Source organism: Monodelphis domestica, chromosome 3 (genome assembly GCF_027887165.1).
Source record: "Monodelphis domestica isolate mMonDom1 chromosome 3, mMonDom1.pri, whole genome shotgun sequence".
Classification (NCBI taxonomy): Eukaryota; Metazoa; Chordata; class Mammalia; order Didelphimorphia; family Didelphidae; genus Monodelphis; species Monodelphis domestica.
Genome location: NC_077229.1, coordinates 81423986 through 81437325, shown reverse-complemented (window position 1 = coordinate 81437325; position 13340 = coordinate 81423986). Strand labels below are relative to the sequence as shown.

At 42.3% G+C, this 13340-nt stretch overlaps 1 protein-coding gene across 3 annotated transcripts in view; it reads left to right on the top strand.

The window, feature by feature from the left end:
* The window catches only part of SIN3B (SIN3 transcription regulator family member B), an 82070-nt gene extending 69000 nt beyond the window's left edge, over window positions 1-13070 (top strand). For 2 of the 3 annotated variants that reach the window (XM_016432363.2, XM_016432362.2), the window contains 2 exons: window positions 698-902; window positions 1011-13070. In XM_016432363.2, the coding sequence (XP_016287849.1) occupies window positions 698-902; window positions 1011-1241 (436 nt within the window). In that variant the 3' untranslated portion in view covers window positions 1242-13070. Of the gene's footprint in view, window positions 1-697; window positions 903-1010 lie in introns of those variants that run through there. The other variant, XM_016432364.2, reaches the window with a different exon arrangement.
* The last annotated feature ends 270 nt before the right edge of the window (window positions 13071-13340 follow it).

Sequence of the window (13340 nt, the reverse complement as noted above, 5' to 3'; positions counted from 1 at the left end):
AATTTTATCCTAGAGAGGGGGCAACCAGGAAATAGGAGAGACTTGAAACCTTGTCTTGGTTTAAAATACTAGAGATATTTGTTTAAGTTGGAGAAGAAAAGACTTCAGCAGGACTTCTGATGATTGTCTCCAAATATCTGAAGGATTGTTGTATGAATAAGGATCATACTTCTTTAGTGTGGACCCAGAGGATAAAACTAGGAGTAATAAGAACAAGGTTTATTTTGCCTTGAGAGAAAGAAAACTCTTTATAGAAAAGGGTTGTCCAATAAAAGAATGGAGGGCCTAGAAGTGAGTAACTGAGCTCCCTGCCTCTGTAGCTCTTCAAATACTGGCAAGGTCAGGGGTGAGGTTTGGTTGAGGTTGACCCCTGAGGTCTCTTCTACCCATGGAATGCTAAACTTAACAACTTTCATGGCAAGTTTTCTGCACTTATTCAGTAATTCCAAAAAAGAAGATTCTAGTAGAATGAAGCGAGTTGAGAAGATTCCTACATCTCAGCAGCTAAAGAAACTCATTAATTAAATCTCATACAGGAAAGAAATACCAAAGGGAATTAAACGTGATTGTTTTCAGGATTTAGGCTGGAGGTTAGCAAGAGAGTAACCTTTTCAGGGGATGTGTTTATCTCCCCTCTCTGTAAGTCCTAAGTCTGCATTTTATGGTTTTTCTGAGCCCTTCTTGCTTATTACCCTAGAAACCTCAAGAAATTTCGCCAGTGGCAAAGCAAGCAGGTTCGAGCCCTCCGCAGTGAAGTGAAGAGCTCCTGGAAGAGACTCGTTGGTGTGGAGAGCGCCTGCAATGTTGACTGCCGCTTCAAGCTCACCACCCACAAGATGGTGTTTATCATGAACTCGGAGGACTACATGTACCGTCGGGGGACACTCTGCCGGGCTCAGCAGGTATGAATGTGGTTACTGACCAGAGTGCCCCTTTCTCCTTCCTCCTTCCTCCTCTGCAGAGCCTGCTTCCACTAACTGATGGCTCTCTGCCCTTGTCCTCCTCCTCAGGTACAGCCGGTTGTCCTGTTGAAGCACCACCAGCAGTTTGAAGAGTGGCACAGCCGCTGGCTGGAGGACAACGTCACCTCAGAGGCCGCAGAGCTGGTCCAGGACTGGTTGATGGGAGAGGAGGATGAGGACATGGTGCCATGTAAAACGACCTGTGAGACGGTGACCATTCACGGCCTCCCTGTGACTCGGTACCGGGTGCAGTACAGCCGCCGCCCTGCTTCTCCCTGACTGTTCCATGAAGGGAAGATGGTGCTGAAAGCTGTCCTGATGCTTGGACTCTTGAAAAGAGTGATGGGAATGCAATGTGTGTATTAATGATATTTATCATAATGGCATTTTATCCATGATTGGTTATTATGTATTTTCATATGGAACATAGTTGTCTCCTTACAGTATCACCCTATATTTTCACTCCTGGATTTAAAGTGAGCAGATTGCAGATTTCTCTGAGATTCAGTTCTTTAGTCTCAGATCTATCCAAAACTGACTCTAGGAGACTCTGTGCAGCTTTGAAGTTGGTCTCATTGGGTCTCAGGAAGAGTAAGATTGGACCGGTGTCTCCTTCCAGTTGGGCCTGACTAGCCATATGGCATCCATGGGGTCTTCCCTTGGCTGCTGCTTTCCTTATTCTAAACCACCTGTCAGGTTGTATCCTGTGCCAAACCTGCATAGCTTCCCCATTTAAAATCTCTGGCTGGACAAGCACTTATCCCCTGGTCACTGATGAAAAAGGCAAGACTTAGGTTGTTGATGAACACATTTGCAGTTGTTGCTTCTACGTTGGAGATGCCAAATCTCAAGAGAATGTGTAAGAAAGGGCCTTTATAAAATGGCTGAATGTTTGGAGACCTGGAACTTATATGGAACACTCGCTTTGGAAATGGCCAAATTTGTTGATAGACTAAATGGTACTGGCCATGCTCTATTTGTTAGAGACCCTTGGGGTCCCTGGCTGAGAAACCCTTTCTATATAGAAGGACCTGAACTTTATTTGTTGCCATCTCAGATGGACCCCCATTGTTTATTACCCAGAAGTTTGCAATCACAGAAGTATTGCCCAGAAAAGTCTCTGAAGTCTTGGGTTTGCTCCATTGGATTTTATAAGGCTGTAGCTGGCTACCACTTAGTCCACAGAAGCATTTGATCACTTGGAAAGTGAGAGGAGTGCTTTTCAGTTAAACTGATATCCTACAGGAACAAGAATGAGCTACAGCTGAAACCTTAGAGCCTCCGTTACCATCATTCTGGACCAAGTGGCAGATGCCAATATTGGCCCTGAAAGATGGAGAGGCCAGCCCAGGTTAGGTTAGTTTCATTTGAAACACTAACCCATTAACTGATATGCTGCCATGAAAAACTAAATTTAAAGCCCTGAAAGGGAGGAAAGTGGGAGCACCAGGAGCATGGAGTGCCTGATTCCACCCCACCTGCTCCTCTTCCTCAATGTTGGGGAGGCTCTTCTGAGATTGCAGTTGTATACATAAGCAAAGCTATAGAAATGTTTATTTATTATTTTGTGCTATATTTTATGGTTGTTACTTCTATAGAAATCAGGACAAGAATCCTCCCTGGAGGGTAGATGCTACATTTTTTCCCTCTGTATCCGTTGGCTCTTACTCCAGGGCTGGATGACAGCCACCCGTGAGGAGCACTAACATCAGCGGGACCATTTGTGGCAGAACTGAAGTCCCTGGCCTGGTCTGTCCCCAGGCTTCTCCTCTCTGCTCTGAGAAGAATGAAGTGATGGAGAAGCAAGGCTGGTCCTTGTGCACTGGCAGCAGATCTGATATCCTCAGAATTCAAATGCCTGCCAATGAAAGGATGGACTTGAGATGATGACTATGTCTTTGCAAGCCCCAGGCTTGTTTGAGTCATGAACAGAAACTAATCAGCTGGGTGCTGGTCATAGAATGACCAGTACTTCTTTCATCAGTTCACAAATGCACCTCAATCTTGTTCTTCAGTTCTCTGCGCCTCCTGTTGCAGGAACAACCAATTGTGCCAAACTTTATTAGGAATTTAAAAACAGATAAACATTGGTTAGAGGTATCCTAGGTTGCAACTCTTGGCTTCAGATGCCTTTAATTCTAGGCCCCTAGCGCCATGGAGGCCGCTGCATCTACGCACACTGCCCAGTCTTCTGCCACTGTCTTTTTAAGTAAACTTCAGATCTTTGGAGACATCTTCTTTTCTAAGCAACTTAATTTATAATCTGTACTCAAGAAGTTTCCTAGGCCACTCAGTGGCCATCAGCCCTTCTAAGCACCTGCTTTTCGGTGCTTCTCTGAAAGTCGTGGCTACCAGAAATGGAAAGGCCCAGGGAATGGGCCAGAAGCCAGACACGGCCCTCCTGTGGCCTCAGTACTCTGTCTCTGCTTGCATCTTTGCTTTGGGCCTTGTGCTTCCTTTGCCAGCTGTTTTGAATGTAGTTTTCCTTTTATATTTATTTGCACATTAAAGTAAAAAATAAAACATGGATGAAAGGTCAGATGTTCATCAGTTGTTTTCCATAAGTGAATTTAGTGCCATTGAAGCAGTTGCTTCTTCCATGGTGCCTGGATCTGCTCAGGAGGTAGGGCTGGGGCAGCCAGTGCACTTCAGCCAGAAGCTGCCCAAGGCAACAGAGGGGTCAGCTGGGAAAGAGGGTTGGATTGGGAGTCAGGAAACTTGTACTCTGATTCTAGCCCTTGTAGCTGTCTGGGCCTCAGATTTCTGCTCTGTGAAATTAATTGGTTGGACTAGGTTTTCTCTTTATTTCCTTTAGCTCTGACAGTCTGTGTTCTAGGTTCCTTTCCTGCTCATATCTTGGGATATGTTCCATATCCCAAGGCCCCTTTGAACTCTGACAACAGCTTCTATGGCTCCTTCCTAGACTTGTAGTCTATTTCCTTAGTTTCCTTCCAGTTCTAATGTCCTTTGTCTTATGAACTACTTTTAGGAAGGGAAATCAGGAGTTTTACTGAATCAAGGACAGTCCAACTTCAATTTGGTGTTACCGAAGATGGACTACACTATTATTTTTTCAGTGATATGTCATTGATTGTATCGATTAGAACTGACAAATTTATATTTTTGTTTGTAACACCTAGAACTTAATGTTACTTTCAATCACAACATCAATACAATTCATCAAATACCTTTGGAAATTTGATCTCTTTGGTTTTCTTGGCTAGATAACATTTGACTTAGGGCTGTGGGTTGGCCTTTTTTGAGGTAAGGTTAAGATATTAGAGGAGGCAAGAAGCAATAGTTGCAAATAATTCTTTTTGGGGATTGAGGAGATTCATCATACCCTGTGAAATCAAAAGCCTCTCACATACCTTACAGTCTGTTCTTAGTCTTAGTTTGGGCATTTGTGTCAGGTTCAGCCCTCTTAACCATCCCCTTTCCCTTGATACCTTTTCTTTCTACCCCATGACACTTTCTCCTGACTGCTGCTTCTGAGGTTCCTGTGGCAGATCTCTTCTTCCTGTTCCTATTCCTTAAATAAGTGCATTTCTCAGAGTTCTTCTTTTGTCCTTTTCTTTTTTTCACTTTTTGGCAATCTCATTCATTCTCAGGGCTTAATAACTTCTGTACCAGGTCATTCCTTTCTCCTCTCTTCAGGGTCATCCATCAGCATCTTACCCTCAGCATGTCCGGAACTGGACTTATCTTCCCCATAAAACACTCTTCCTCTTTCCTGACTTTTCTATTTTTCTTGCGTGAGCCACCAACTTCCTATTCCTCCAAGCTCTGAATGTAACTCTACAGCTGATGGTTTGCTAGGTCTTGCCTCTTGTTACTCTACTTACCCTAATCCTAGTTCTGACCCTTATAATATCTGGCCTGCACTATTACAGTACATTCTTAACAATCTGACTTTCATCCTTAATCTCTTTTCCAGAAATTATCCTTAAATGATTAAGAAATTTTCAAAAATAAATCTTAGCTTAAAGATCAAATAAAAATAAGTATCACATATAAATCCAAACTATAGTTTGTTAAATTACATATATATGTATATACATATGTGTACATACATATGTGTGTGTGTGTTGCCCATGTATCCCCTTGTGTTCTCTTTTTAGCTATTCTAATCTCTGGACTTAAAAACATCCTGTTTTTTTCTCCTGAACATAATTTATCTTCCTAACAGGCAGACTGAATCCTGTCTCCCCCGCTTCAGATAACATCAGTGGCTCCCTACTGCTTACAAGTCTAAACCTCACCCTGGGAGCTAGACCCCTCCAGCAGACTCTTCCATCTTCCTTTTCCAGCCTTATCTCCCATTAATGATGGATCCTTTGCTCCAGCCAAATGGGAATTGTCTCTGTCACATATCCTTGCTTTCTTTTCTCTACCTTCCTTATCCCTAAAATTCCCCCAACTTTTGAAGGCCTCTCTTCAAGGTCTAGGTCAGACACCACCTCTATAAATCCTTCACTGCTACATGCAGTTGGACAAGGTCCTTTCCTCAGAATCTCTGTAGCACCATGTTTATACCTCATTCACCTTTTATTTTGTATTATAGTTGGGAGAATGTGTTATTCTACAGGACCTTGAGCTCCATGAGGAACTACTGTCTGCTTTCTGTCCCTAGAGATTACATGGCCTTCTGTATAGGCAATTAATGAATAGTTGTTGATCTTTTGAAACTTTATCACCTACAGTGACAGGATAATAAGGAGGGAGAAAAGGGTGCTACACAAGCTTGAGCCAGAACTAAAGACACTTGGATTTAGAGCCAGAAGGACCACTAATGCCTCTTCTGCCCCTCATGGAGAGGAAGGGAAGCTCCATCCTATAGAGGTCAGATGACTGGCCTGAGATCACACCCAGCAGAACCATGATTGAAACCCAAGTCCTCTAACTCTGTTCAGAGTCCTTTCCCCTACCCCATACATCCTCTACCTATTTTCAAAGTCATTTGAAGTCAGTAAGGTAATCTTGCTAAAGGGAGAGAAGGGCATTTCCCCTCAATGGGGCCTGTCATATCTGAACAAGGGCCAAAATCAGCTAGTCCAACCTGTACCTGAAAAAGAATCTCTTCTTCCACATCAACAAGTGGTCATTCAGCCTTCAGCGACCTCCAGTGAGACACAGGCACCCCATTCCAATTTTGGGCAGCTCTGTTAGAAATTTGTCATTACATTAAGCCTAAGCTGGGCTCTTTGTAATTCATCTTCATCCAAAGCTGAGTTCTAGTTTCTCGCCTATCCAGAATAGATAGAATGTGAAACCCTGAAGGCTTACAGTCATGTAGACCCCATAAAAGCTGCCTAGAAAGGCAGCCCATCCTCTACGTTGGTCCCTGGAGGAGATATCTGGACAAACAACTGTCCTCTGTCCATTAATGGGAAGGAGTAAGACAAGGCTGTCTGGGAACACATTTGTACTTGTTTCTGATGTAGAAATGCCACGTTCTGATGTAGAAATGCAAGCAAGGGCTCAGGCTGGCCAAGTGCTTGGAGCCCCAGCACCTCTTGAAACAGCCGTCTTGGGCACGACCAGATTTATTAATAGACCAGATGACACTGGCTGTGCCCAACGTTTGCTAGGAGAGTAACGTTGGTCCATTTAGAGCTACCTCAGACGGACAACTTGCAGTCAGTGCAAAGGACCGACCCAGGTCTTCACCACCAGACCAAAGTCAGCACTCTTCATCCCTTAGTCCCCATTGGGGGCCTGGCACCCTTGTGGCCTTGCTTGGTGTTCAGGGCTGGGATTCAGTTGCATGGGAGCTTTATTGAAATGTGGAATGAGTCACAAAGCTTCTTTCCCTGAAGTCACCGAGTCCGGATAGGACTCTTCTGTGGACAGGTCAGTCCATGTTCCATACACATCTTGGGCAAAAGCATTCCCATCTTTGCGACCTGGTACCCGAGTTTTGCTATCTAGTGCAGACCACAGGAGCATGGCAATTCCCCCTCTGATTGTACAAAACCCAGTGCCCACTCCACCCCTGTCCTTAGCTGGACCCCATAGGGTCCTTCTCTTACCGAGACACACCTGTATCTAATGCACGGCCCTCTTCTCATCCAAGGACTTGCATGCCATGTCCAGTGCCTTCACCTGTCCTGTTGATGGCCACTTTTCTTTTTTTTTTGTCTAGTTTCAAAACGTACTATCCTTGTGTTCAGTTTGTAGGTGACAGTATAACTTGTTCACTGATTAGATGATATTCCTCAAGAAGGACAGACCCTCAGAGCAACTGGGTGACTCCATGAATAGAAAACCAGGCCTAGCTGGGGAGACCCTAGGTTCAAATCTGGCCTCAGACACTTCTAGCTGTATGACCCTGGGCAAGTCATTTAACTCCCGTTGCCACTCCCTTACTGCCCTTCTGCCTTGAAACAAATTCACAGTATTGATTCTAACACAAAAAGTAAGGGTTAAAAAAAAATGGACCTTAAGACTGGCCCCAAGTAAACTCTTATCTACCCATTCCCCTGCATACAAGATGGGAAGCAGCTCCTGATAGCAATGGTAGATTTCTGGACGCTGTAGACCTAAGTAGTATTGGTGGGGAAAGAAGATATGGACATTGCTGCCCTTATAGCCCTGGTGAATCTCTGGTCAGTGGGGAAGTCCTCTAACCTGAAAGCTGATATCAAGTCACACCGTTGTCATGAAAGGGTCAGCGTTAGGAAATCCTAGAAGCTGAACAGTTGTTTCATCTGACATCTGTTGTCTTGATGGTTTGCAGTACTGTGTGTGTGGATTGCCTAAAACCAGCATGTTGATGGAAGAGTCTACCAGTTGTAGGTAACCTCCAGGGCTCTCCAGTGAATTTCATTGCTTTATAGAGCGGTCTCTAGATTATCCAAATGTGTCATTTGGTTTGCCAGTCAATGATGCACACACATCAACCACAGAAACTAACCACAGAGAATAATCCTAAATTTTATGTGACCATCTCTTTATAGTTTGTAGCCTCCTCTAACAATGGCAGTCCATCTAATATTTTTTCATCCAACCTGTTATTCTTGATCAATTTTAATCCCAAACAATAAGATGCCCTGACTAGTTTTCACCTTAAAATTTTATGACCCACCAACTTCCTTTTAACTGTATCATAACCTTAAAGAATGATAATTAAGAAAGTAAAAGTCTGAAAAATTTAGTAAACCTTTAGAAAACATATTTGCTAAGCTATCTTCCTGTATGAAAGGAGGATGTAAATATTTTTGATTTATTTTGTAAAGAGAAAATTAAATTCATGTCCTCCACATTTAAACTTTTTAAAACTAAAATGTATCCTATACTAACCCCAGGCATAAGAAAAAAATAAAACCTAAAACTGTAATACCAAAGTCAATTTCCTAACTATCAAATTAATTCAGTAGGATTAATGAATTCACTATTCAAATACATGCTCAAACGTCCAGTGCTTAGTATATTAGCTGGCACATAGTAAGCATTTGCTATAAATGCTTGCTGACTTATTCTTTTTTTATCCCCTCTTCAATTTTAACCCTGGAATTCCAAGAAGGCTTTTTTTTTTCTTCTCTCAGTGAAACTGTGAGCATTTTCTTAACCTTTCATGCAATCCAAAGCTTTATTGCAACTGTTAAAGAAAACCATACTTTCTTCAAATCAAATGAACCTCTTTTAAATTAAGGCATACATTTATCTTTACACACAGGGATACAGAAATATAGCAGCAAATCACAAAGCCAATTTTTCTAAGTCTAAATCTACTCCAATCTCCTAGTACCTGTGACAAAAGGGAATTCACATATCATTGGAAAGTATTATTCCTTCCTGGAAGTTCATTTGGAAAAAATGTCTCCTTGTAGAGTGGCACCCAGATCATTCTGCTGCCAAGGTTTAAAACCTTACAATCTGGTCATTACAAGGCTCCAGGGCATTGTGAAAGAATAACTCCTGTCTCAGGACACATCCTGTACATCCTCTTAACTTCTTTGCACATCCAGTTCTGCTCCTTCCCTTGCTGCTGTTAATCTTATGTAGGCTTTGAGCATTGAGAAATGTTCTCTTTGGGCTGAGATACCCCACACCTAGAACTGATAATTTACTAAGAAAAATTCATTACCTCTTACCTTGGGCAGTGCCAAAATAACACACACACACACACACACACACACATACACACACCCAACCATCACCCCTACTCATGCTTTCCCAAGGTCTTAATGCTGCACTTGACTTGGCTCTCTCTTGTCCAATCCATAGGCTGTTGTCTCCTCCGTCCCTTTCTCTTTGGTCCCTTAGACCTATCCCTTTGCCCCTTCTTCCATTAGTGGTTTCCTTCTGAGAGACTTCCAGTTTGGGGTTGGGCCCATCCTTCATTCTCCTGGCTCGAATTCTGGACTCCTTTGCCAAGACTCTAGTTGCCTTTTCATCCTGGAACATCATTCCCTCATGCCAGCCCCGTTCTCCCAGGGTTGGGGATGGGACCAGGTTGGCCATGCTTCTGATTCTACTTTCCCACCATGCCCCCATCCAAGGGACCTTCTCCCCTCTCCTCTTCCATTGTAATGTTAGCTCTTTGAAGACAAGGACTCTCTTTTTGCTTATATTTCTATTCCCAGCTCTTAGCACTGTCTTCACATACACTTAACAGTACGTGTTTGCTGCCCACTTGCCTGTTCCCCACTGGGGATTCCTCTTGTCTCACTGTTGACTCCCTCCAGGTAGACATTCCGTTAGGTCTTCATTTCCCAAGGATCCTCCTGTCTGTCTGGTCTGGGCACCCTCCCAGCTCTTTTCCCTCTCTAGGTAAGGAGATTCAAGTCAGTGGCATGTTTTATTATCTTGAACTCTTAGAATTGTAGACTTAGAACTAGAAAGAACCTCTACTGAAACGTATAGTTTCTTCTTTAATCTTGGTATGTTTCCCATGATGTTCAGTGTGAGCCTCCTAACAGTAGCTGTTTATTACTTGATAATGTAAAATTTGCCCAGAAATTCTCCTTTAACCTGGATTCCTCTTTTTCCTTAGGTTTGCTATAAGGTCTTATTTTCCTGCTCAGTGTGGCTTACTGATCTGTCTCATTTCTATTCCTCAGGGAAGCTGTGCTACAGTAGGAAAAGTACAGATTCTGGAGTCAGAGGCCCTAGGTCCAGATGCTGCTTCTGACACTTATTACCTGTGTGACCATTGGCAAGTCACTTACATCTTCCTTGTCTTCAGTTTCCTCATAGTTAAAATGAGGGTGTTGGAGTAGATGGCCTCTGAGGTCCCTTCCCTCTCTAGATCAATAATAATACCTGTGATCCAAATTAAACCCTTCTGCTTTTACTTGCTCATCCCTTAACAACGTCTAGAAATATTCCAGGTTTACCCAGTATTCTAACCAACCTGCAGTACACCTCACCTTCATCATTCCAGTTGTAAAGATTGCATCATCTAGCTTACATGTCTCTTAATTCTTCTCTATATACTCATACTTAAAAGCACAATCTCCTCTTCCCTAGGAAAAGGAACTATTTCACAAATTAATTTGCAGAGTAAAATTGTGATTTTTTTCCATTTCTCCCATCAGGAATTTCAGTTCCTACTCTGGGAACATTTTTGCTCTAATTAAAGTGTTTTCTCAAGCAAATCTCCAAATGGTACCATCAGCTCCCAGACAGTGAAAATTGAATCAACTTCCATCCTGCTGGTTATGCCAAGATGTTTGTTCTTGAACTCACCTTCAGGAGTACCAGTGTTTCATTCCTCACAGGCATATGGTACCACCAGATGAATTTTGCTGTTAAAAGAGTAGACTTTGGATTCAGGAAGAAGCTTGATGTTCTTAAAAGAACTGAGTCATTTTTCAAAAGTAGTCTGTTCTGCTCTCTTGCTCAATTCTGAGCCCAATTCACTATTTCACGTGCAGTATCCAAGATAAATACCAACCGGCGTTACTCAACTACAAGTATAGACAGGACAACAGACAGTCTCCATCAACTTGTTTTTCCCTGTGTGGATAATTTAGGCAAACTCTTTTGAGTGATTATTCATGCCATTTCAGATGTCCTGCAATTTTTCAGGGTTTGATGCACTCAGTACTAAGTTATCCACAAAGAAAAGCCTTCAGTGTGATCTCACTGTGGATATAGAATACTTTGGTGATATGGTGACTCTGGACTGGATCGTCTGTGTGACTATCGTGAACACCTTTGTGAAGAATGCGTTTCCCCTGGTGTATGCCAAACAAGGTGATCTTGTTTCCCTTTCAAGGAAGCTTGTATCATTTGAGCATATGAACGAGGTGATTCCTTATTGCAGGAGGACCTTTCTAACATCATTTTGCTTTATTAAAAAAAGTGCTTTACTTTTTATTGATCAACAAGCAAGCCCACTGAGAATTTGCATTTTCTACGTGTGGATTTGTTTTTGTTTTTGTTTTTTTTTGTCAGTGGTATGATGGTAAAGGTATGCTATTGCTATGAAAGAATATTGCTTGTGAAAGCCTGTCCATTTTCCAATGCCTTCACTGAGAATGCCCTTATGAGTACAGTTTATTCTCATTTAAATGGTACACAGATTAGATGTAGGGTTGGTAGTCATTGAAATTCTCTTGGTTTCCTTCGCGAGCACATATGTGAGAGTGTATGTATTTAATAAGAAGATCCAAAAATTTTTTTCCATGCCTTTGATATTTTCCCCCCTTTTATACACCTTGAGAATGAATCCTGCAATGTCCTCAAAATTGCCTAATGTCCAGCATACATCTCCTCTCTGTATATTTAGGGTCCAGTCCAGCTATTCCCCCTATCTTTGTCCTCTTTGGGGACATTTCTACTTCAGCCATAAGCACATTTGGGATTGTGATAGCAGGGTCTAAATGTAATGGCTCTCCTGTCTCTATTGGTGAAAAGAATGTTAAGAAAAATCCTCCCAGAGTTTTCTAGCCGTTGTATGTTAAGCTTCCTCCAGTTTCATCCTTAAATACCCTTTGGATGACTTGACTTAGTTGATTCTCTCATCAAACTTTCTTTAAACCAGTTTTTCCTCTCACCGCTTGTTGCTATCTTTTGCTATCCCTTTACATAGGATATTACAAACAAAAAACCCATATTGTCTTTAACTGTCTCATCTCTTACTCTGTTTGACAAATGAGTTGTATTTTGGCTGATGAAAGTGGTTTGAGGAGCTCCTTCCAGCATTTGATTTATGTTGGTTGACTTAATGAAATTGTCACTAGTATTGATATCTTTTTCTCTAATAATTTAAAGAATTTTTTTTTGCGTTGGTAACTTTTAAAGATTGTTCAAGTGGGAGTTGCTTTAAAATTACAAAGCATGTTTAACAAGTCTTTTTCTCATTTTTATTCCTCTAGGTTTGTACTAATTTCTGTCAATGGTATCACCATCCTTCCAGTCATGAAGATTCACAGCCTTGTAGTCACAGTTGACTCCTCCCTCATTCCACATCCCTTTTGCCAAGTTTTTTAAAATTCTGCCTTCACATCTCTGGCCTGAGCTGCTATGATAGCTTCCCAGATATCCCCTTGCCAATCCATCTTCTACATGGCTGCCAAAGTGATATTCTTAAAGCACAGGAGTGAATATGCTTCTCCCCTGCTCAGTAAACTCTAGTGGCTCCCTAGGACCTCCAGGTTCAAATGCAAATTCCTCTGTGTGACATTTAAAGCCCTTCCCAGCCTAGATTCAGCCAACCTTTTCCTCTTGGTGAATTCCATGGTCCAGCCAAACTGGCCTTCATACTGTCCCTCCCAGCCTACGCTCTGTCTCCCATCTCCATGCCTTTGCACAAGCCGTCCTCCATGCCTTGCATGCACTCTCATCTCACCTCTTCCTATTGGAACTTTCAGTTTCTTTCAGAACCCAGCTCAAATACTACCTCTGATATGAGGCCTTCTCTGAGTCCCCCCAGCTGCTAGCCCTCCCCTCTCACCCTCCCAACCAGTGATCTTGTACTTATTTTATATATGATTTGTATATCCTTATTTTATATATTCTTCTGTGCTGACGTATTTTCTCCCCTGCAGAATGTAAGCTCCTTCAGGAAGGGGACTGCTTCAGCTGTGTCTTTGTATCTCCAGTGCCTTGCATTTAGCAGGTACTTAATAAATGCCTGTTGGTTGATTGCCTGGTCAATGATTCTACCAAGTTAATGATCTGACTTATCCTAGACAGCTTATTCAGGAAGTCCTACCTCCCAGCCGCACCATGACAAAGGACTCATTCCCTGCCTGTTGGTGGAGACAATCATTTTGGTGTTTTGTGATGTTAACCCAGTGTTCACTATGTCTAGCCCCTTTACCAGAAGACAGTGTCAATATATAGACTGAGATTTCTGGGTCGTCTACTGGTCTGTGGATGTTTCTCATGAATCACATTTTTCAACATTTTTTTCCTCATCCTCAT